At 29.0% G+C, this 22,845-nt stretch overlaps 1 protein-coding gene across 7 annotated transcripts in view; it reads left to right on the top strand.

The window, feature by feature from the left end:
* Positions 1-17,151, top strand: part of stmA (Protein EFR3 homolog stmA) — a 137,375-nt gene extending 120,224 nt beyond the window's left edge. For all 7 annotated transcript variants that reach the window (XM_075381973.1, XM_075381977.1, XM_075381978.1 and 4 more), the window contains 2 exons: positions 5,726-5,884; positions 11,378-17,151. In XM_075381973.1, the coding sequence (XP_075238088.1) occupies positions 5,726-5,884; positions 11,378-11,548 (330 nt within the window). In that variant the 3' untranslated portion in view covers positions 11,549-17,151. The remainder of the gene's footprint in view (positions 1-5,725; positions 5,885-11,377) is intronic.
* The last annotated feature ends 5,694 nt before the right edge of the window (positions 17,152-22,845 follow it).

A 22,845-nucleotide genomic window follows, 5' to 3' on the forward strand; every position in this document is an offset into this window, starting at 1 on the left:
TAGGCTGAAATATAGGGAAAAAAGTCATATATGCAATTTTTCCAAGAATCTGATAATAGTGATAAGAGTAGAAGATAAGAAAAATAAGCTCTGATTCAGAAAATATTGAGACACTGATGTATCCTGTCCCTTGTGTTTATATAAAATATGCTTCTCATATTTTACATAAAAGAAGAAGCAATTCAGGAATTAAAACATAAATTTGAAAGTGGTCCAACTATCCGAGGAGAAAGAATAAACATGTTAAATATTCATTGATGTTTTATTTTTTATTTTTTTGGCGGAAACAAAAATTAGGTAGAAAAAATTCCAAATAGCATATAGGTTTAGAAGAGAGATTCAGTTGGAAAATAGATAAGATTAAAACAAATGTAAACAAATGAATGACAAAAGGAGAATAATAAGAAATTCTATATTAAGGTTTTTATACTGTATTGGAAGCTACAGAATTTTATAATTTAGGTAGTAAAATTGTAGAAGATACATGAAAATAAGATAAAGCTCAGAAGCAGATTAGCCCAAGCAAGGGTGCTCTCATGCTAAAAAGTAGTCTGCTTACATTAATATGGATCTGAGAATTAAAAATACTTTCTTACTAAACAGTGAGAATGTATGATGTAAGTATATTGAGGTTAAAAGATTTGTATAAAACAGAAAGGAATGAAGAACAGCATCAAACCAATCAAATACTGATGACAAAAAAATAAAATCTGTTTCCTACATAGACTCTTTCATTTTACTACCTTACTTTCAATGTCTTTCTTGCATTTTCCATGCTTCGTAATTGTATTGCCTAGATAATAATAAGTGGCACACTAGTATATAATCTCCTCCTTCATACTGATGAATTCATATAATTATTTTTTTCAATAATTCTGAGTTTCAACCAAACCCATGATTTCATTATAATTTTCCTCAGTGTTTCTAAATTTTTCTTTTTAGCTTTAAAATTTTCCTTCTTTTTACTTCTTTATAATTTTTGTATCACACTTTATATTGTGTTGTCTTATTATTCTTCTTCTTGCTCTCCTGATAGGCTTTAAACCTGCATCAACTGTAAGCAGAAATCCTAAATACCTCTTCAGCGGTCTTCCCACACTTCTCTTCTTCTTGGTTTATAATTAATCACTTTCTTAAACTATCTATCATTATCCATTGTAGATATATGCTAAAGCCAATTTTCCTTGTATTGCACAATTTGTTCATTAAGAGAGAATATATCAGTTCTTCTTATATTATAATTTTTAATTTGATCCCATCTAGAACAACCTTTTACCGATCTAAGAAATTTCATTCCATACATTATTATTAGAGGGACAGTCATTACTTCGTATAACTTCAGTATTGTATTTGTTCTAACTTTATTGTAAAAAGATTTTCTTATTGTCCCATACATATTTTGATAACTATGAGTTTTATTTTCTGCATTTATAGCTGATATTATATCCGAAATATTTAAAATGTGAAAACCTGTTCAATCTGTTTTTTCCCAAAATTACTTTTGATCTTTTTGGATTTTTGCCCCAGAAAGCAATAACCTGTGTTTTATTCATTGATGTTTTAAAATTATATTGACTTCATATGTTATTCAGTTCATAGTAAAATTTCTATAAAGCTTCTTCTGAGGGCTGTATAATAAGGTGATCATCTTCAAAGAGAAATATATTTAAAATTGTTGTTCTTGGACTGGGCATTATTCCATAATCTCACAACATCATCAATTAAATATTAAAAAGTGTAGATGATAAACTACATCCTTGTCTTATACCTGTGTTAGTATCTACCAGCTCACTACTGTTAAAGCATCATTTATTACAATTTTTGTTTTAATATACAGACTTGTAATCATTTTTATTAGATACAGCAGATATAATTATAATAATTTCCAAGATTTATTTATTTCCAGATTTATTATAATTTCCAAGAGCTTCTGCCTTAAAACACGATAAAATTTTTTCATTGTCAATAAGTGCAATATGTAATTTCAAACCAAACTCCCTACTCTTTTCAATCATTTTATTAAGTTACATTATCAATGCAAGATCTATGTTAATGAAAACCATTTTGTTCTTCTCTCAATAAAGCCTCTTAAATCCGTTGAAATCTGAAAAGACTCTCATTTAAGATCTTAGCGTACACTTAATAAACAGAGTTTAATAGGCTTATTACTCTGTAATTTTGTTCTGTTACCTTTCTAAAAAGATTTATAACCTCTCAGATTTCTAAGACCCAGATATAGTATAGGACTTCCATCATATACTGTAAATATACAACAATCTATAAGGAAGTATGATCCACCATACGTCTACAAATCAACATTTATACTATCTGTATCAGCTGCCTTTCTATTTCAAGTTACAAAGTTCCTCCATCATCCCCATTATAAGCTAATCCAACTCGCCGATTTCCTCTACTACATTTATCATCTCTGTACCATAAATCACGATAATGATGGAGCCACTGTTCAATCGTAATTGTACATATCCGGACAACTGAAAAAGAGGTTTATTGAGATGTTTTATAATCTTATACATGGAAGATTTTTCTTCCATGCAGATGGCTGTCCACCGTGCTTACAAGTATGTCCCATGACTCCTTGTGTACTTTACGAACTGCTGCTTTACAGCGATTTCTTTTTTCCTTATAAATTTCCTCATTTTCTTCTGTTTTATTTTGTAACATCAACATGTACATTTGTCTTTTTCCCTGTATTACTCTAGCTAAATCTTCATTCCACAGGTGCAAGCCTTGTAACCCCTTTATGCTTCTTTGTAATCCCAGCAACTTCATAAAAAATACTTTTAATACAGAATTCCAAATTCCATCTTTCCTGATTTACATCCTTTCAAATCCCATCAAACTTTCATTCAGCCACTTCTGGAAAAGAGTCCTCCTGCAAAAGATGCACTTTAAAAGCTTCTTTTCCTATCTTGTTCAAGCTCATATTAGTTCTTCTCCACCTTACCCAAAGCCTTAATATTGAGGTGCCCATAAAATGATCTTCTCCGTGCCTCACTGCACATCAACTGCTGACGTCAACATATTATTCACAATAATATAATAATCTATTACCGATCTAAGACCACAAGCTGACCAAGTATATTTATGGATATCCTTTTTCCTGAAAAGAGGAGTTGCTTATCTTAAACTTATTAAAGCAAGCAAACTGCCCCAGCTTAACCCATTACTATTCTGACAACTCTGTCCAAAAATTCCAACAACACCTTTGATTGCTTAGTTTCCAATCCTTGCATTGAAATCTCCACACAAAACTAAATGATCATGCTTATTAAACTTATCACATTGTTTCTGCAAACATTTATAGAATATTTCTGTATCCTCTCTCTGACCTTCTTCTGGATCATATATTCCTACAATAGATAGATGACCTCTAGCAATTTGAAATCAGAAGCTGCGAAGTTATGAGTTTCTTAATGAAAGATTGATAACACCAATCTCTCATTAACAAACTCATGACCCTGCAACTTCTGTTTCCACTTCCTATTATTAGTATAATGCATCTTTAGTTATACTAAGCAATATCAACTTCTTGTCTTTTCAATATTTTAACTAGCTCACCTTCTTTGATTTCCAAGCCACATACATTCCAAGAAATTAATTTTAATTTTTCCACTATTCGTAAACTTATTTTTTTACTTCTAGTTATTGTTATTGCCAATAATCATGTCCTGATTTTCTGCTTAAAGACTGTGAGTAAAAAAAAGAGTTTCTCTAAAAGTGCCACCAATGCTTTTGGGGCTGTCACCTAAGAGTTCCTGGATTCGCTCTGGGTTTCATTCGTAGACTCTTCCACCCTTACTACCATTTGGAATTTCTTTCTCAATGACCTTCCAGGCCATTGACTGGTTCACTGGTTTTTTTCTACCCTGCATATTTAATTTCCCCAGAACCCTCCAACTGTAGTTGGCAAGCGTACCCCATCGCCAGGGGCAGCAGTGCGAAATTTGATAATTTTCAATGTTTGAACTAAGGATCAGTATGTGTTGTGAATTAGTAATTGCTGCTTTAATTAATTATTTTGTTATTTGTTATTTTAAGTTTAAAAATTTATGTTAAGTACAAAAATTAAGTAATCAAATCAAAATATACGAAAGATACTCTTACTTATGAATCATTCTGTTTTTGTTTTTTTTTTTTTTTTTTTAATAATACATTTACCTTCACTCTCTTTTCTTTTCAAAAAATAACACTGACTATTAAAAATTATGTTTGGAATGGATATTAGTAAAAATAAAAATTGATACATAAAAGCTATATTTCTTTGTCAAATTCTTAAATGTAACACTGCTTACTAAATATACTAAGTAGTATAGATATCATATTTATCAACTTTTATTTTTAAAGTTCATGACATGAAATTTTTAAGATTTTATGTTGTTTACAAAAAGAGCTGATAATATAGTATATCCAAAAATGCATTATTCATGTGTATGTGTGTAAAAAATAGAATATCTTTATTATATTTTATTTACTGCTTAAGAGGATTTATTGAATGAATTATTTTAATTCTTTATTGAATGGAATGCCAAAGTTAAGGGAATGGATTCACAACTTTAAAAACTGAAATATTTTTGTCAGGTAACTAGCTTTAAGACGGACTTGCACTGTCAAAGAATTCTTATGCCAATCTTTTTCACCAGTTCATCACTATCTCTTCCAGCTTATCATCATTCTTTGCTCATTTCCTAACCAATACTCCTTCATATGGACAATTAGATGCTATTGACTTAGTGTCAAGACTGTTTGGAAGGTTGTCAGAAACTTCCCTGGCTTAACCATCAAGCAGCAATCGAGTAATAGTTGTAACATACTGGAATACATATATACACTTTTGAATCGTAATCATATATTTTCATTACACTGCAAAAATGATGCATGTTCTAGACCAAAGTATTTCTACAGGAGATTTCCTCTTCATAATTTGCTTCAAGTTACCAGTGTTTTTACTGCAAATTTTTTTGATCGACAAGAATTTTTGAAAGTAGAAAGCAAATGAATACTCTCACTCCTGTACTCATTAGATTTTTTTATTTTCTCAATTCATCATAAACAATTGTTAAACGCTTAAAAGTAAAAAAAACAGACTGACACTAACTAGGCCAATAGCATATACTATTTTAACCTGTTTTGAACAGAATTCATTTTGTCACTTCCATGACCAATGTGCACACATGCATGAACTCAAATGGATGATGACCCTTCCTTTCTGGCATGTAATTTAGATAAAAAATTGTTTAATAATTATCCTTATACTTTTAGGAATTGATTGTTGTGTAGATTTATCACAATCAGACTTTCAAAAAGTTGACCTAAACAGGATAGTAATTCTGTTAATAGTATGAATATTAGTTTGAAAAATTAGTAATGGTGTAGGGAGTTTTTTTATGGCCAGCAGCACTGCATTGTATTTAGTTGTATAGCTCAAATTAATGGGTTGATCAGTTTTGTTTAAAAAAATAATGCAGTATTTGAAATACCACTAAATCGAGCATTTTTTCCAATCTAAGAACAAATTTACAGAATATTGTAAAAGTAAATTTTTTTACTTATCCTCAAATAAAATTGTATGAGAGTAATTCTAATTTTAGTTTTGTTACATTATTTATTTCTCTTGTTGAGTTTATGTAGTAATTAGTGATATAATATATTTGTTATTCAAATTATTTTAGTTTTATTCATTTGTTTTTATTTTTATATCGTGCAGAAGTATCCAGAAGAGGATTTGACGTTTGAAGCTATGAAACGTATATTAGCTGAAAATTCTGATGTTAAACGCGAAGCAGAATTACTTCGACAGAAACAGTTGAATGAAGCATTTAGAAATACTACATTTTCTGATCTTATTACTAACAATACAACACAGGTATTTGCAAAACATAAAATGATAAATATCCTATTCCTGGTAACTATCCATAAAATGATATAAATCAAAACTATCCTTTTATTAATAACACTACAGTTTATATCTTAATTCTTACATTGTCAACAGTGTTTCGTTTTTTATTTGAATAATATTCTTTATATTTTGCTGTCATATAAAACATTTTTAAAAATTTGGTACATTTATTATTTGGAAAATTCACAGACACAGTTCATGCAATAACTATGTTATTTAGAAACAAAATCCAGAAACAAGTAATGTTTCTAGATTTTATTATGGATGAGGCATTAATGTGAAAGTATCACATAACTGAACTGCTAAATAAGCTGAATTGTAGTTTTGTTTTTATCTTACCATAAGTTTTAGATAATAAAGTATTGAGTATGGTACACTGCAACTATGTATCATCAAAAAAAAAATAAATTTTATATATTTTTAATGATTAAAACTCAGGAATTCAAATAAATTCATCTCCGTTTACCAGAATACACTGTTATAAAAATATTTCTAAATTTAAAAGTAATTCAAAGATTCATAATTGTACCATATACCAAGAATAATGGTGTGTGATAATATTTTATCAATAATACCACACTTATAAAATCTCATCCTTTGAAATCTATTACTTATTAACACACAGAAATATATAATAAACTACCAGATTCTTTAAATAAGAAAAAATCCAAATTAAATTTAAATGCTCATTTTTTAATTTAAACTGTAGATTGAAGTTTGTATTGATTTTATTCAACTGAAGAATTTATGTTGGAAGGTTCCTTTCCTTCTTACATTTCTGATGTGATAAGCATTTTGTTATGGAGGGCTGTTTTTTTTCAACCTCCAATGGACTATAAAAAAAGACACATTGACTTAATAAAACGATTTTATTACTAAAAGTTGAGTAGTATGTAACTTATTCTTCTACATAATCGCCAAAACGATCGAGGCATTTGTCGTATCGTGACACTAGTTTTCCAATGCTCTCTCAAAGAAGTTTGCCGCCAGTGAGGTATCTTGACAGCCTCCTGAAGTTCTTCGTTGGCGGTGAAGTGTTGTCTAAATCATGCCTTCAATTTTAAAAAAAGAGATGAAAAGCGTTAACTGCTAGGTCTGACTTCACTGTGGATGAAAAACTTCAATTGAATTGTTTGAGAAGGTCAACTAGTCACATTGGCACAGTGCAGTCATGGATCAAAATCTGTACTGGATCAAAGTCTCATCGGTAGTAACGATAGACTTTAAAAACTCTTCCCCCTCATTCTTGTAAGGCATGAGAAACATTAAGGCTGACACCATTCGCTGTGTTTTGTGATCATCTGGTAAGTGAAATAAATGGATGTTAATATCCCTCTTCTTTTTTTTTTGTTTGTCTGGGCAAAATCACTTTAGCGTTATCATCACCCGGACATGATATAGTTGGTGTACATAAATAAATTTAAAAAAATGACAATTTAAAATTAATTAAAGCTAAAACCCAGCAATATAAAAATACATCTTAAAAGGAAAATGCGTGTAATATATGCTAAAAAGGGATAAAAACAAAAATGTTACATTAATAATCTAAATTAAGACTATAACCCTGACTCTTTCTGCAACAGATGAAAAGATTCCATGATATATTAAAAAAGGAAATTTCAAAAACAAAATTAACATCTGGCATATGCCAAATGGTATACACAGACAAGGACAGTATAAATAATTAAATTTGTAAATCAAGATGTATGGCCTTTATAAATTGCAAGACATTTGATAAAATCATTACATTTTTCCCCAATATAGTTTGCATGTCAGCCCCCCTACTTTAAACTTATGATACAATCCACAAGGATGTGGGGCACTGTTAGTTGGAAGTTGCAGCATGCAGGTGCTAGTGCATCTGTTTACGTCATTAGATATCCATGAGTGAGGGCACACTAGACCAGAAACTGCAACCACCACAGTCGTCCAGTACCATTTGGTGAACTTTTTCCATGATATCAAAAAACTTCACCAAATAGTACTGGACAGCTGACGAATTAAGATGGAGGGGTATAGCAGAGGCTATAGGCATATTGAAAGAACGTCTTTGTCATATATTAACTGAAGAATTGTATATACGTAAGCTGTCGATGCACTGGGTGGGGTGTTTGCTCTCTTTAGACCAAAAACGCATTTGAATGAACATTTCCAAGGACCTGCTGGAGCAGTTTAAGCAAAATGAGTCAGATTTTTTGCATTGATTCATAACTGTAGATGAAAATGTGGATCCACAATTACACTCCTGAGATGAAATAACAGTCAAAACAGTGGATTGCAAAGGGTGAACCTGCTGTGAAAAAGGCAAAGATGTTTCCATAGGCCGGGAAGGTGATGGTGTCTTTTTTTTGTTTTTGAGATAGTTTTTTTTTATTTTGAGATAATAGTTTTATCTCAAAAACTATTTTGAGATAGTTTTTTTTTTTATATATATATTATCAATTATATATTATAATTGATAATTGTTTATCAATTATCTTCGAAAAGGTAAAGGTAAAATAATGGGACAGTATTAAGCATCATTACTTGACAAGCTGAAGGCAGAAACTGCAAAAAAGACCGCACTTGAAAAAGAAGAAAGTGCTTTTCCATCAGGACAACTCACCTGCTCACACTTCGATGATGGTCACTTTGAATTGGTTGACCACTCACTGCATTCACCAGATCTGGCCCCAAGTGACTTTTTCTTGTTTCCTAATCTTAAAGTTTTGCTTGGAGAAAAGAGATTTTAATCAGACAAAGAGATTATCGCATATGTAAATGCCTATTTTGCAGAGACAGACGCCAGCTACTATTTGGAAGGGTTAAAAGGTTTAGAGCATCGCTGGAAAATGTGTATAGACTTAAAAGGAGACTTTGTTGAAAAATAAATCTGTATTTGACAGAAAAAATATGTCTTTCTATGTTACATTCAAAACTTTTCAGACAACCCACGTAATATACCTCTTAAACATTTTTGTCCTTACAACAATAAAAAAATTTCATTCTACCTGCAGCTTTTATTCATATTAGAGCATTAAAGGTGCCAGTAGTATTGATTTTTTTTTTTTTTTATTGAAAGAAAATTAATTTAGTTTTTATATAATACTAGCTGACCCAGCAATGCTTCACCATTGCTATATTTGAGTATATATGTAGATTAAAAAAACACAAATGAAAGTTTGATTAAACATTAAAAAACTGAACATTACTAAACTTCACAAAATTTAACCTTTCCTTTTTTCCCTTTTTCACATCCTCCCTTTTTACCTTTTCCCCTTTCTCCCTTTTTCCATTTTCGCAAAAATATTTATTTTTAAGTAACTAATATATATTCTGAATATGAGCCAAATCAGACCATAAATACAATTTTTTTAAGTATCTCCTCGACCCCAGCATCACCTAGCAGGTCCAAACTAATTCAGAAACCTTCGCGGGCATGCGCACAACTCACCAAAGTTTCACTGCAATTGGATGGATGGTATAGGAACACGTGCGGGACGAACAAACAAACATTTTTATATATACACTGTATATAAGATTTTTCAGATTACAATTTTATTTATTTTATATTTTTCTTATTTATATTGTACTGAATTAATAAATTTTTAAGAACTTATTTTATTTTTGCATTTTGATTTAAATTTTATCACAGACATTTGTAATGGAATTTCATCAACAATTTTCTTTGATTTGAGACTTTTTCTGTATATAATTTAATTTTCATATTACTTAGGTACACAATTTACATTTTATTTGGATATATTTTTGAATATTATTTCACTGCTTATGTATAGGAATTGTGTGGTAAAATAAGGTAACTGAACCTGAAAATTTAGTTTTAATTTGTCAGTAGTTTTAGTTTATTGTTTTCACAACTCCCATATTTTCTTATTTATATATAAACTGATAATGTTACTTATAAAAAAAATCCCAATAATTAGATTCAAGAAAAATGTACAATAATATACTCTCAACAAAGTTTAACCTTTTGAAAATTATTTATCCGAAAACATAACTCACACACACTGTGTATGTTTGTTTTGTAGTTTTAGTTTATTTAGTATTTTTTTTTTCTAATTTAGACAGATTTGGATATTATATTATTTGTATTTGTATTTGTGTGTGTATTATTTCATCATATACAATGAAATATTGATGTATTCTAACTCGCGTAAAAAATATAATTTATAGTAATTAGTAATTCTGTCTGGTTCAACATTTTGTTCTACACTATATTGTATGCAAAAGTTGTATTGATTGATCTAAACATATTTTTGAATTTCCCCTCAAAAAAAAAAAAACATTTTTGAAAAACTCCTAGATTTATAACGTCCAAATTAGTAGTAATATAACTATGAAATAATATGATGGCTACATGCTTAGAAAAGACAACAATATTTACAATGACCGATTATACTTACTTATAAATGTTAATGTGAAAAAATTATTGTGTGGGACATTTTTTTATTCTAATAATTATTTAGAGGTCTTTTTCTCTAGTTAATCTTTCTTTTACACCCTATATGTTATATTCTCGTGCAATATTTTATTTTTAGAGTAGTCCTAATAATTTTATTGAATTGTTATTTTACTTATTTCTTTCTCTCACAAATTTAAGCTTTATGAAATTAATATAATGTTTTTATTTCAGTCACAGTATAGAATTCTTAGTTTTGAGTCATAAACTTCTATTAGTTATGCTACAGATAAAAAAAACGTTTCAGATATATTCCCTATAAGTATAAATTCAAAGATGTTTAAGCATTGTAAAAAGAAAACTATTTTTAAAAGTTAAGAGTAATTTGAACAAAGTTGTATAAAATTAAACGTGTAATAAATTACTGATACAGATTTGATTTGTTATTTCTCACAAAGTTTGTAAAAATGATCATTCATTTATTTATGAAAGATCGCAAAATATAACAAAAAAATCACACTAAAGAAATAATAATTTAAAACAAAATGTTAACTACATTCGAAGGCATGCAAGATAAAATTATTGCCAATGATTGTGATAATTAAAACCCAAATTTTATTTGACCATATCTAAATGTGATGTTTAAAATTAAAATAAATTAAAATTCCACCTCCCAACAAAAAAAAAAAAACCAGTCACTGATGATCATGTTGAAAAAGTTTGAAAAGTTAAAGAACTATACCCTATATTAAAATTTTTGTAGTTTGCTTATAAAACTAGCCTGATTTCAAAAAAGGTTTTTTTTTAATTAACTATTTTTTTAGTATTCTGTAAACATTTTTTTAAAGGTTCATTATTTGAATAAAAAAAATAAAATTATACCTGCATTTTGAAAGTCCAAACATTTAGAATATGAAATGAAAACTTTTTTGGGTTACTTGTGGCAAAAGCTAGCTGTTTTTCAATTTTTAATTAACTTGATTCAAGAATTTTTTTAATTTTTTCAACTTCATGAGACATACATGTTTTCATTTTTTTTCTATTTACCTGTTTGTTTTTAGGAGGAAGAAAGTTTACAATCAAAATTAAATGAACTTTTTTCAAGATTAACAAGTGGTTTATCAACACCGATGACACCATCTCCTGCTTCTAGTCATTCGTCTTCACATCCTCCACAACAACCACCTCCACCTGTTTATGAAGTTCTTTTCCCAGAACTTTTTGCATATTAATTATGCATTAATATACAATTAAATATTAATTAATTAATTATGCATATTAGTTATGCATTTATTATGTATTATCTGAATTTCTATAATTAAAACTTATGTAAAAATTTGCTACATATAATTTTAAAATAAATTTCAATATATAATGATTTGTCAGTATTCAAGTAACTGTTCTAATTTGTTTTTATTCATTACATTAACAAAACGTTATAGTATCTTTATATTAAAATGCAGTATTATGCTTGTGCAGCGCAGAAAATATCAGTGGTGTATACTTTAAAAGGAATGTACCTTTTATTTCTTTTATTTGAAAATACTAACATCCCTTTAAGAAGGATAAATTTTTTTCATAAACCAAAATGTTTAGTTGTAATAAAAATCTTCAGTTATCCCTTCTTTCCATATATTCCACAGAAGTTTGTAACAATTAGTGGTAATTATTATATTATAATTATAATAAATATGAAAGAAGATATATAATATTTATAATTTTTTTTAATTTTTTTTTATAATTTGCTACAGCAATTTAAAAATATTTACAATATACTTTAATAAGGAAACCACACCAATCAATCAGTTTTGATTAATTTTACTGGTTTATGAAGACGGTTTAATAAATGTGCCCAATGTTCATGGATCATGTTATCTATACCGACATGTTGCTGTATGAAGTGTAGGTTGAAGGCAACTTGCCATAAGGAGTTACTAACAATTGTTGACAGTAAGCTGGTATATTGACATGAAAGTTGCATGTGCAAAAATTCATGAATAGGTTATAGATTTATAAGTTAACCTGGTTAATCCATAGCATCCTCATGTTGTCTGGGGATGGCTAGCTGCAGGTCCAGTAGCATGTACTTTGGCTCACAAGACCCTTATTTTGCATATTCCTGATATCAAAAGCTGCTTCTTAACTAACCAACAAGCTTTCCTTCCAGCCGTAAGAAGTCTGTATCTAATAGTTGTGATGTGTAAATCTGTTCTACTTGCTGCTAGTTCTCAATTTAAGTCCATAGCAGATAATTTGGGATGAAGTTGATATTTATCCTTTTTATCACTAGTAACGGATCCTGTGTTGGAGCAGTTTTTCTTTTATGACCACATTTGCCTTTCCTTTGAGGTTAAAAGGAACCAATTTTTTTTAAATTTGTATTCACTGTCCCTAGTGTATTTTCACACTCAGAAGCTATTTATCATACTGGTATGCTCTGAAAGAAATAATTTTTGAATGCTTTCTTTGTATTATATATTTAAGACATAAGAACGTACATGCTGTACAAGAAATACGAAAATATGATTTTATAATAAAAAATGAAATAAACTTTAACAAAACACTATTTATAACATGAAAATTGTTAAATAACTAAGGAACAATAACCTCACATTACATAGATAACTTAAAGAATGGGTGTGATCAAGCAGATACACATCCTAGAAATAAACAAAAAATTCCCTGAGTTTGGATTAATTTACATGGTACTATAAATCCATTCTCTAATACAAGAGCCTTCAAAGAGGATGGAAGAAGTTCAAGGGATTTAAAAAAAAAAGATATTGTAACAGTAAACACAGTTTATTCACTTATCTGACCTTGAAATAATTCTTTTTTAGCTGATCCATTGCTCATTAATAAATACACATCTTTTAAATGAGCATTTTTATTAATGAACTACACATTTTAATGTATTACAATCTTTGCGTAATTTTTCAGTTAAATTTTTCTTGAATTACTTCATTCAAAAAAAGTATATTTTATTTCATTACTCACATATTTAACTCTTTATCTCATCATATGTTTCCCAACTCAATGAATTTTTTATTCAGATTTATTGTAAGATACCTTCCAACATAGATATTTTGTTATGTTTTACAACTTCTTCAAACTGTTTTATCAACTTCTTTCAAATAGGTATCATATTTTACCACTAAATTTCTCATTATTGTTTAATATTTAAAAAACAATAATTATTCCCAAAAATAGTAGTAATCACTAATATAGCTTTTATCACTGATAAAAGATTCAAAAAATTTTAGTTGTTAAATGATCAAATGGAAACAGTCTAAATAATGTAATGTTTTTCTATAGAAAGGACCATAATAATTTGTCAGTTTTCACTCTCTTTTATTTTTTATGATATGTTACATGTATGTTTCAAGCTACACTACAATTTTTTTTTTTTTGAAGAGAAGTATACAGTCAGTTATTGTGATAAACAGAGTTGGTTTCAGTTCACATGGCGACTAATATCACGTACATTTCATTGAGCTTGGCATATTTCTTTGCAATATTATATTCAGATCACTCAATAAAGGCAATAGAAATCCCTTCACACATCTTTTTCCTTATTAGCCTGATATGGGTTGCTTTTTGTTGTTGAGAATAACTTTAGAGTTATCTAAACTTTATAAAGAATAACTTTAGAGTATCTCACGTCAGATCGTATACAACCAATTGTTTATTGTTGTTGGCATACATTCCAGATGATTAAAAATCATATTTTTTGCTAATTGCTGTTATTTGAAATGGAAGAATAAGTAACTAAAAACAAAACTATGATAATGCTACACGTATTGTACTTATCTCCATACAAAATAAGATGAGAAAGAGTTTAGGGTTTTTAATATTTAACTAAATTTTCTATTGTAATATTTTCAATATCATTAAATTATTATAATATATTAAATGTTACCATTAATAAAATTTTCCATTTGAGATCGTGTCAAGTTATTTAGTTTTATTCAGGAGGAAATGAAAACTGGTTTTTTAATCGAGAATGACTCACTTCAAGAAGTTTTGCCATAACTTTGTTATTTATGAATGGATTTGAATAAATAAGGTGTCATTTTCTTTGTTATAAAACGCTTAACAATTGCAAAAGTATTAACGATTTAAAAGTTGACTTGGCCACCATTTTGAAATATATTGAGAGGTCTCGTTCATTATTTTTATAAAATTTAATCTCTAGGTATGCTAGCAGTATCTGAAATTTCAGCTCAATATGATTAACCATTCCTGAGAAATAGATTTTTATATTAAAAATACAAAATGACATAGATAGCCAGTAAACTAATCATCTGTGAACATATGTTGATATAAAGTTTTTTCTTTATTTCAATGTGGAGGACCATCCCCTGAATTCTTGAAGTGGTTTTTATAAACACTATATTTAAACAATCTTTTTTCATTTCATGTCAGAAAACTGGTATAATAAGAGATGTTACTTACTGTTACAGACATCTCATTATTATGCTAAAAAATATTTACTTAAGTCATTTTAAAATGAGTTTAGGCTCTATGTGAAATGATGTTAACTTTTTTTGTTGAAATTTTACTTTTATAAATTGTAATTAATTTATTGATATAATAGATTTCTGATAGCTAACTATTAAAGACTGATTATTGACTGAAAAAATAGATTCAATATGGAGTAGTTAAAAGGAATAACAATTTAATTTGTACCTAATGGCTGCAGATATTGTGAAAATAATTTGGCTACTAATGAAGAATAAATGATTCAATTGCACATAATGTGTCATTATATGAAAGGATTGAGTATATTGTAATTATTAGTGTAGTGTAGTGTTTATAATGATGGAATAAGCAAAAATTTTAGCCTATCTTAACAAATTGTTAAACTGAAAATTGTATTCCATTTGAAATACAATGATAGATTATCAGTTGGCTCAGCCTGAACAGCACAAAGATGTAGATAGTTTGATAGAACAATGCATAACGGTTGTGCCGGAGTTTAAACAAAAAAAAAATATATATTATAAACACATTGTTACAGTGTAGGTAGTTTATTTATCTTTGTTTTTATATATTCTCTTTTGACTATTTTTTTATTAATATTTTACCTTTACATGATACTTTGTTATTATAGTATTCTATTGAAATTTTAATATTTAAGATATTAAATATTTTGTATTAATTTTTCCCCTCGCAGTTTTGAGGCTATTTAAAGATTTTAAGGACATTTGAATATGACAGTTCATTCTGAAAAATGTTTTCATATTTTTTCCACTTCTCAAAGAGATATTGTTATTACTCAGTTATATTTAAGTAATTTGTAACACCATTTAGTCTTCCATTTATAGTTGTGCCTGCACGGTTCAATTTTTCTAATCTTATATCGATAGTAACAATTTTTGTTGTGTATATAATTACTGTGAGTATTATTTTCACTATTCAATTAATGTTTTCTATGATCTTGGTCTAATCTTGAATTAATTTTTTTATGTTAACTTCATTACTGTATATAAACTATATTATAAAAGAAGTATTTTAACCAGATAATCTACCTGTGGAAATAATAATAATAATAATAATATTCTTTTCTTGCTGTATGTATATATATATATATATATATATATATAAATTTGGACTTAAATTAATAATATTATAAATATAGTATTATAAATATTTGGAAATTTGGGCTAAAAGATTTAGCCCAAATTTAATAATTTTACTTAGTAATATTTTCCACAATTATGCTTATTTTGACACTACTGGAAAGTCTTTGAACCGCTCAACAAAAAATTTAAAGAAGATAAATGAAAAATGTAACTGAAATATTTATAGAAAAGAATATAATTTTTTTTAAATGTTAGAAGGGTTATTATTATGGTTATTGTTGAATATTTTTTATAATTTTTTTCTTGAAAATACAGTTATTTATAAGTCATGCAAGAGGTCAGTTTTTATGCATAAAAAACCAGGTTGTAGAATGGAAATAGTTATTGAGTAGCATGACAAAATGAAGTTTAAACTTTTATATTATAAACAATAAATTAATTATGATTCACTTTTTAATTAACTGGAAATATACTTTCAGGCCTTAAGATCTATAATGTAGCTAGATTTTCCATTCTCAGTGGAGTTGCCATTTCAGAAAATAGTCATTAAACAAAAAAAATTCGGGACTTATGTTTGTATGACTGCTATATTTTAACAGAAAAGGCTTAGAATTCTTTTTTTATAGTATTTCTATTACCTTTTTTGTAGTGCTTTATATGATGTAACTATAAATACTTACTCATATTACATCCACTTAAGTCAATCAGTTCATGACTGCTTCATGAAATTTAGTTCATGAAGCAGTCCTGCAGTCCTGCACTGTCCATAGGAATGTGAATACAATTTATAATCTTCCCCAGAACTTTTTAAAATTATTTGGTATTCTCAGAACATAGTTTAAATTTGAGTAACTTAACTTAATAAGTTAGTAAGAGGGTTATGGTAATTTACAATAATTATGTTTCTTTTTTTTATAGTCATTAATAACAATTTATTGGATTAATTGTTATCATATTAAAACTATTTTTATCTTTACATTTTTTATCAGTAATCACTTTTTTTGTTATTACCTGTTTCACTGTTCCAATGTGAAATTTGTGTTATAAGCCGAAGTATTATTTATTATTTTTTTTTTTTTTCATTGAATAATATAGGAAAGTTTTATATTTTGTTTCTGAATCAGAAAAAAATAAAAATATGTGAAAAGGAATATTAATGATTTATATTTTTCTTAAAATGTGTATTTGTTGCTTATAAAAGAAAGCTACTATTATTTTACATATTGAAATAAAATATTGTTATTATTGTTTTTGGTGCTGTATATTTTTTTTTTTTTATATTGATATATTCCCCTGCTGAGTGTCAGTGCATTGTTTCACAATAGAAAGAAGTGGTATATTAATTTATTACTTTACAGCATATTAATTTTATCCTTTTCCTTTCTTGCTTATGACTTCAATATATTTAAGCACCTGAGATTTAAGAAACATGTCGAGTGCTTTGGCATAATGTTTACTGTATCACCAGTCCCTGTGGTAAAAGAGTGAAGTTGTCACTAGGATTTAGTGAGATTACCAGATATGCAACCATATATTTAATAAAGTTGCTGGAGACTACTTTTACTTTTCCTATTAAGCTTGACACAGGATCATGTTATTCCTGAAATTAGCTATGATGATATGGGAATCCTCCTCTATGAATCATGAGACCTGGCCGTTGGTGAGGAGGTTTGAGTGCTCAGTGATACAGAGTAGCTGGACCGAAGGTGCAACCATATCTGAGAGGTATCTGTTAAGAGCCAGACTAAGGAATGATTCCTGAAAGAGGGCAGCAGCTCTTTCAGTAGTTGTTAGGGGCGTGAGTCAGGACGACTTAAACGGTCATATCAACATCACTCAGTCTTCTGAGTACTGCGCAGTGGAAAGCAATGGAAAACAACAGCTGCTTTTTTTTTCCAAGAAAATGTGGCTCTCTGCATTTTCATATAGCAATGATGGAGGCGCCTTCCTTGGTAAAATATTCCGGAGGTACTAGTCCCCCGTTCGGATCTCCGGGTGGGGACTACTAAGGAAGGGGTCACCAGAAAATTAAAAAATAACATTCTACGAGACGGAGCGTGGAATGTTAGAAGTTTAAAAAAGGTTGGTAGGCTAGAAAATTTAAAAAGGGAAATGGATAGGATAAATGTGGATGTAATAGGAATTAGTGAGGTTCGGTGGGAAGAGGAAAGCGACTTTTGGTCAGGTGATTTTAGAATAATTAACTCAGCTTCAAATAATGGGCAGGCAGGAGTAGGTGTCATAATGAGCAAGAAGATAGGGAAGAAAGTAGAGTATTTCAAAACGCATAGCGATAGAATCATTGTAATAAGGATAAAATCAAAACCTAAACCGACAACGATTGTTAATGTCTATATGCCTACAAGCGCCCATGATGATGATGAAGTAGAGTGTGTATACAAAGAGATTGATGAAGCAATTAAACACATAAAAGGAGATGAAAATTTAATAATAGTTGGAGATTGGAATACAAGCATTGGAAAAGGCAAGGAAGGAAATATAGTGGGTGAATACAGGCTGGGCAAAAGGAATGAAAGAGGGGACAGACTTATAGAGTTTTGCACGAAGTATAATTTAGTAATTGCCAACACCCAATTTAAAAATCATAATAGAAGAATATACAGTTGGAAAAAGCCAAGCGATACTGCAAGGTATCAGATAGATTATATCATGGTTAAGCAAAGATTTAGAAATCAACTCGTTGACTGCAAGACTTACCCTGGAGCAGACATTGATAGCGACCATAATTTGGTGATAATGAAATGTAGATTGGGGTTTAAAAACCTGAAGAAAAGGTGTCAGATGAATCGGTGGAATTTAGAGAAGCTTGAGGAAAAGGAGGTAAAGAAGATTTTTGAGGAGAACATCGCAAGAGGTCTGAGTAAAAAAGATAAGGTAGAAAATGTAAAAAAGAAAAGAAAGAAGAATGGGAGAATGTTAAAAAGGAAATTCTTAAATCAGCAGAAGCAAACTTAGGCAGAATAAAGAAAACTGGTAGAAAACATTGGGTTTCAGACGATATATTGCAGCTGATGGATGAACGTAAAAAATATAAGATTGCTAGTGATGAAGAAAGTAAAAGGAACTATCACAATTAAGAAATAATATAAACAGGAAGTGCAAACTAGTGAAAGAAGAGTGGATTAAAGAAAAGTGGAAAGAAAAATGAACATTGGTAAAATAGACAGAGCATACAGGAAAGTTAAGGAAAATTTTGGGGTACATAAATTAAAATCTAATAATGTGTTAAACAAAGATAGTACACCAATATATAATATGAAAGGTAAAGTCGATAGATGGGTGGAATATATTGAAGACTTATACGGAAGAAATGAATTAGAAAATGGTGTTATAGAGGAAGAAGAGGAAGTTGAGGAGGATGAAATGGGAGAAACAATACTGAGATCTGAATTTAAGAAAGCATTAAAAGATTTAAATGGCAGAAAGGCTGCTGGAATAGACTGAATACCTGTAGAATTACTGCGCAGTGCAGGTGAGGAAGCGATTGATAGATAATACAAACTGGTGTGTAATATTTATGAAAAAGGGTAAGTTCCGTCAGACTTCAAAAAAAGTGTTATAGTCATGATACCAAAGAAAGCAGGGGCAGATAAATGTGAAGAATACAGAACAATTAGTTCAACTAGTCATGCATCAAAAATCTTAACTAGAATTCTATACAGAAGAATTGAGAGGAGAGTGGAAGAAGTGTTAGGAGAAGACCAATTTGGTTTCAGGAAAAGTATAGGGACAAGGAAAGCAACTTTAGGCCTCAGATTAATAGTAGAAGGAAGATTGAAGAAAAACAAACCAACATACTTGGCGTTTATTGACCTAGAAAAGGCATTCGATAACGTAGACTGGAATAAAATGTTCAGCACTTTTAAAAAAATTAGGGTTCAAATACAGAGATAGAAAAACAATTGCTAACATTTACAGGAACCAAACAGCAATGGTAATAATTGAAGAACATAAGAAAGAAGCCATAATAAGAAAGGGAGTCCGACAAGCATGTTCCCTATCCCCGTTACTCTTTAATCTTTACGTAGAACTAGCAGTTAATGATGTTAAATAACAATTTAGATTCGGAGTAACAGTTCAAAGTGAAAGATGCTACGATTTGCTGATGATATAGTAATTCTAGCCGAGAGTAAAAAGGATTTAGAAGAGACAATGAATGGCATAGATGAAGTCCTACGCAAGAACTATCGCATGAAAATAAACAGGAACAAAACGAAAATAATGAAATGTATTAGAAATAATAAAGATGGACCACTGAATGTGAAAATAGGAGAAGAAAAGATTATGGAGGTAGAAGAATTTTGTTATTTGGGAAGTAGAATTACTAAAGATGGATGAAGCAGGAGCGATATAAAATGCTGAATAGCACAAGCGAAACGAGCCTTCAGTCAGAAATATAATTTGTTTACATCAAAAATTAATTTAAATGTCAGGAAAAAATTTTTCAAAGTATATGTTTGGAGTGTCGCTTTAAATGGAAGTGAAGCTTGGACAATCGGAGTATCTGAGAAGAAAAGATTAGAAGCTTTTGAAATGTGGTGCTATAGGAGAATGTTAAAAATCAGATGGGTGGATAAAGTGACAAATGAAGAGGTATTGCGGCAAATAGATGAAGAAAGAAGCATTTGGAAAAGTATAGTTAAAAGAAGAGACAGACTTATAGGCCACATACTAAGGCATCCTGGAATAGTCGCTTTAATATTGGAAGGACAGGTAGAAGGAAAAAATTGTGTAGGCAGGCCACGTTTGGAATATGTAAAACAAATTGTTAGGGATGTAGGATGTAGGGGGTATACTGAAATGAAATGACTAGTACTAGATAGGGAATCTTGGAGAGCTGCATCAAACCAGTCAAATGACTGAAGACAAAAAAAAATATATGGGAATGTTTGTGACTCATATCAAGTCACCTAAAACCATTGGTCTACTACTAGAACTGACTATCATCCATCCTAAGAGAAATGAACACTGTCATTTTGCTTTGGTATTGTAAAGAATTGTTTTTACTAAATTTGGTTTTCACTATTATCATTTTTGTTAAAAGTGCTTTATATAATGTAATAATTGTGTCAAAAATATTTCAAATGAATGGAACACTGAAAAGTTCAACTTAAGAATTTTCATGAATGACAAATTTTTCTATAAATTATTATTTTCTATATGCATATTATAAATACACAATAGTTATTTTGATTAAAATTAGAAATAATATTTGTTGTTTATGAATTATATTTTTTTGTGTTTTAAAAACTGGATAAAATTATTTAATATTGAAAGAAAATAAAACATATCAGAAATTGTTTACTTAGCTTTGCTTAAGAAAGAAATACATAATTATCCAACTTATGATAATGTTTTCAATTTATTTCAGGAGTAATAAATTAATTTAATTATATTATGGAAATTAAGGGTTTTTTCATTTATTCTAAAGTGTAATGTTTATGAATTTATTCTCATTGAATTTAGATACAATTACATTATCAAATTTTATAATGATAAATCTTGACAGTTAAACACCTTGGGTGTTTACTCCAATGTTATTTACACTTAAGAAAAAAAATTGAATTCCATTCTACAAATCAAAAAATGAATATTCAGAATGAAGAATAACTTATTGCTAACAATTAATAATTATACATTGAGTTGAAAATATTATTGCTTAAAAAATAACGATGTAAGGCAGCTTCAAATCGTAATCAAGAGTGAAATATGAGTGAAAGTCATACTTAAGATGTATGAGTGACCAAGAGAGTAAAGCTATTCCAAAATAACTTTTCATTTATTATTTTAAAAAATGTACATAAAAAAGATTTCATATTATATAATTTTTACATAAATACATTGCTACTCAAATTCAAACAGTTGTAAATGATTTTGCAGACATTGAAGAACTCTCTACAAATTTCTTAGTGGTAAATAATCTTCAGTTTAGTTTTCCCTCTGTTCAAAAATTTACTCCTTTTGAACTATTAATTTAATTTATAAAATTTTCTTTACTGTTAACAACATCCAGGTCTAATGTCCTGTTAAGAGTTACTTGATTTTTTATGAAGAAGTAGTCTTTGTTGATGCGCTGAGCAGGGCCAGACCACTTATTACACAGAACATCATTCATGATCATTATCACACTCCATTTGTTTACAGTTTACGATCAGAGCTTCTTCAGTATCTCTCTATAAACTTTGATATTACATATTTTGGTCCCAGGTTCTATAAATTTATTAGCGAAATTCTCTTTTGTTCTAAAGTCTCAACTTGTAGTTAATGTGCCCCCTCCCCCTTTCACAATGCTCATTGTGCAAATCTATTTGAATTTCTGATACCGTATCTTTCACTGTACTGTACCACCATACCATTTCTGATACCATATCTTTCACAGCACTATCTCTTTTAAAATTATTTCTATTAACATGACACAATCATCAATGGATCTCAACAGAACTTACCTCTACTTGCAATAGACTAATCATAATATAGCTGGTAATTGATATGAATTACAGAGTTCTATCTACTATTGTTTTAACAAAAACATTAAAATAAAATAAAAACAAGTGTATCAGTTTGTGGACACTTGACAGAAGCGAACCTTATAGCTCAATAATTAATGGTGCAAAATAACGTATACACAATATTAATTACATTTAAAGTAAACAATAAACTTGCTTTTTACTTCCTTATACGAAGTAAAGGAAGTATTGTGATTGTGGAAAATTTCGGTTTTCAGATTTCAATGGAAATATACATTTTGACTAGTTTCAGTGTGACGTCTGTACATACATATGTATCTCGCATAATTGAAAAACGACCAGCCGTAGAATGTTGAAATTTTGGATTTAAGATTGTTGTAACATCTAGTTGTCCACCTCTACTTTTGATTGTAATCAATTACACCAAAAGTTTCCAAAAAAGCCCAAAATCCAAAG

The sequence above is a fragment of the Lycorma delicatula genome, chromosome 1 (genome assembly GCF_047948215.1).
Source record: "Lycorma delicatula isolate Av1 chromosome 1, ASM4794821v1, whole genome shotgun sequence".
Taxonomy (NCBI): Eukaryota; Metazoa; Arthropoda; class Insecta; order Hemiptera; family Fulgoridae; genus Lycorma; species Lycorma delicatula.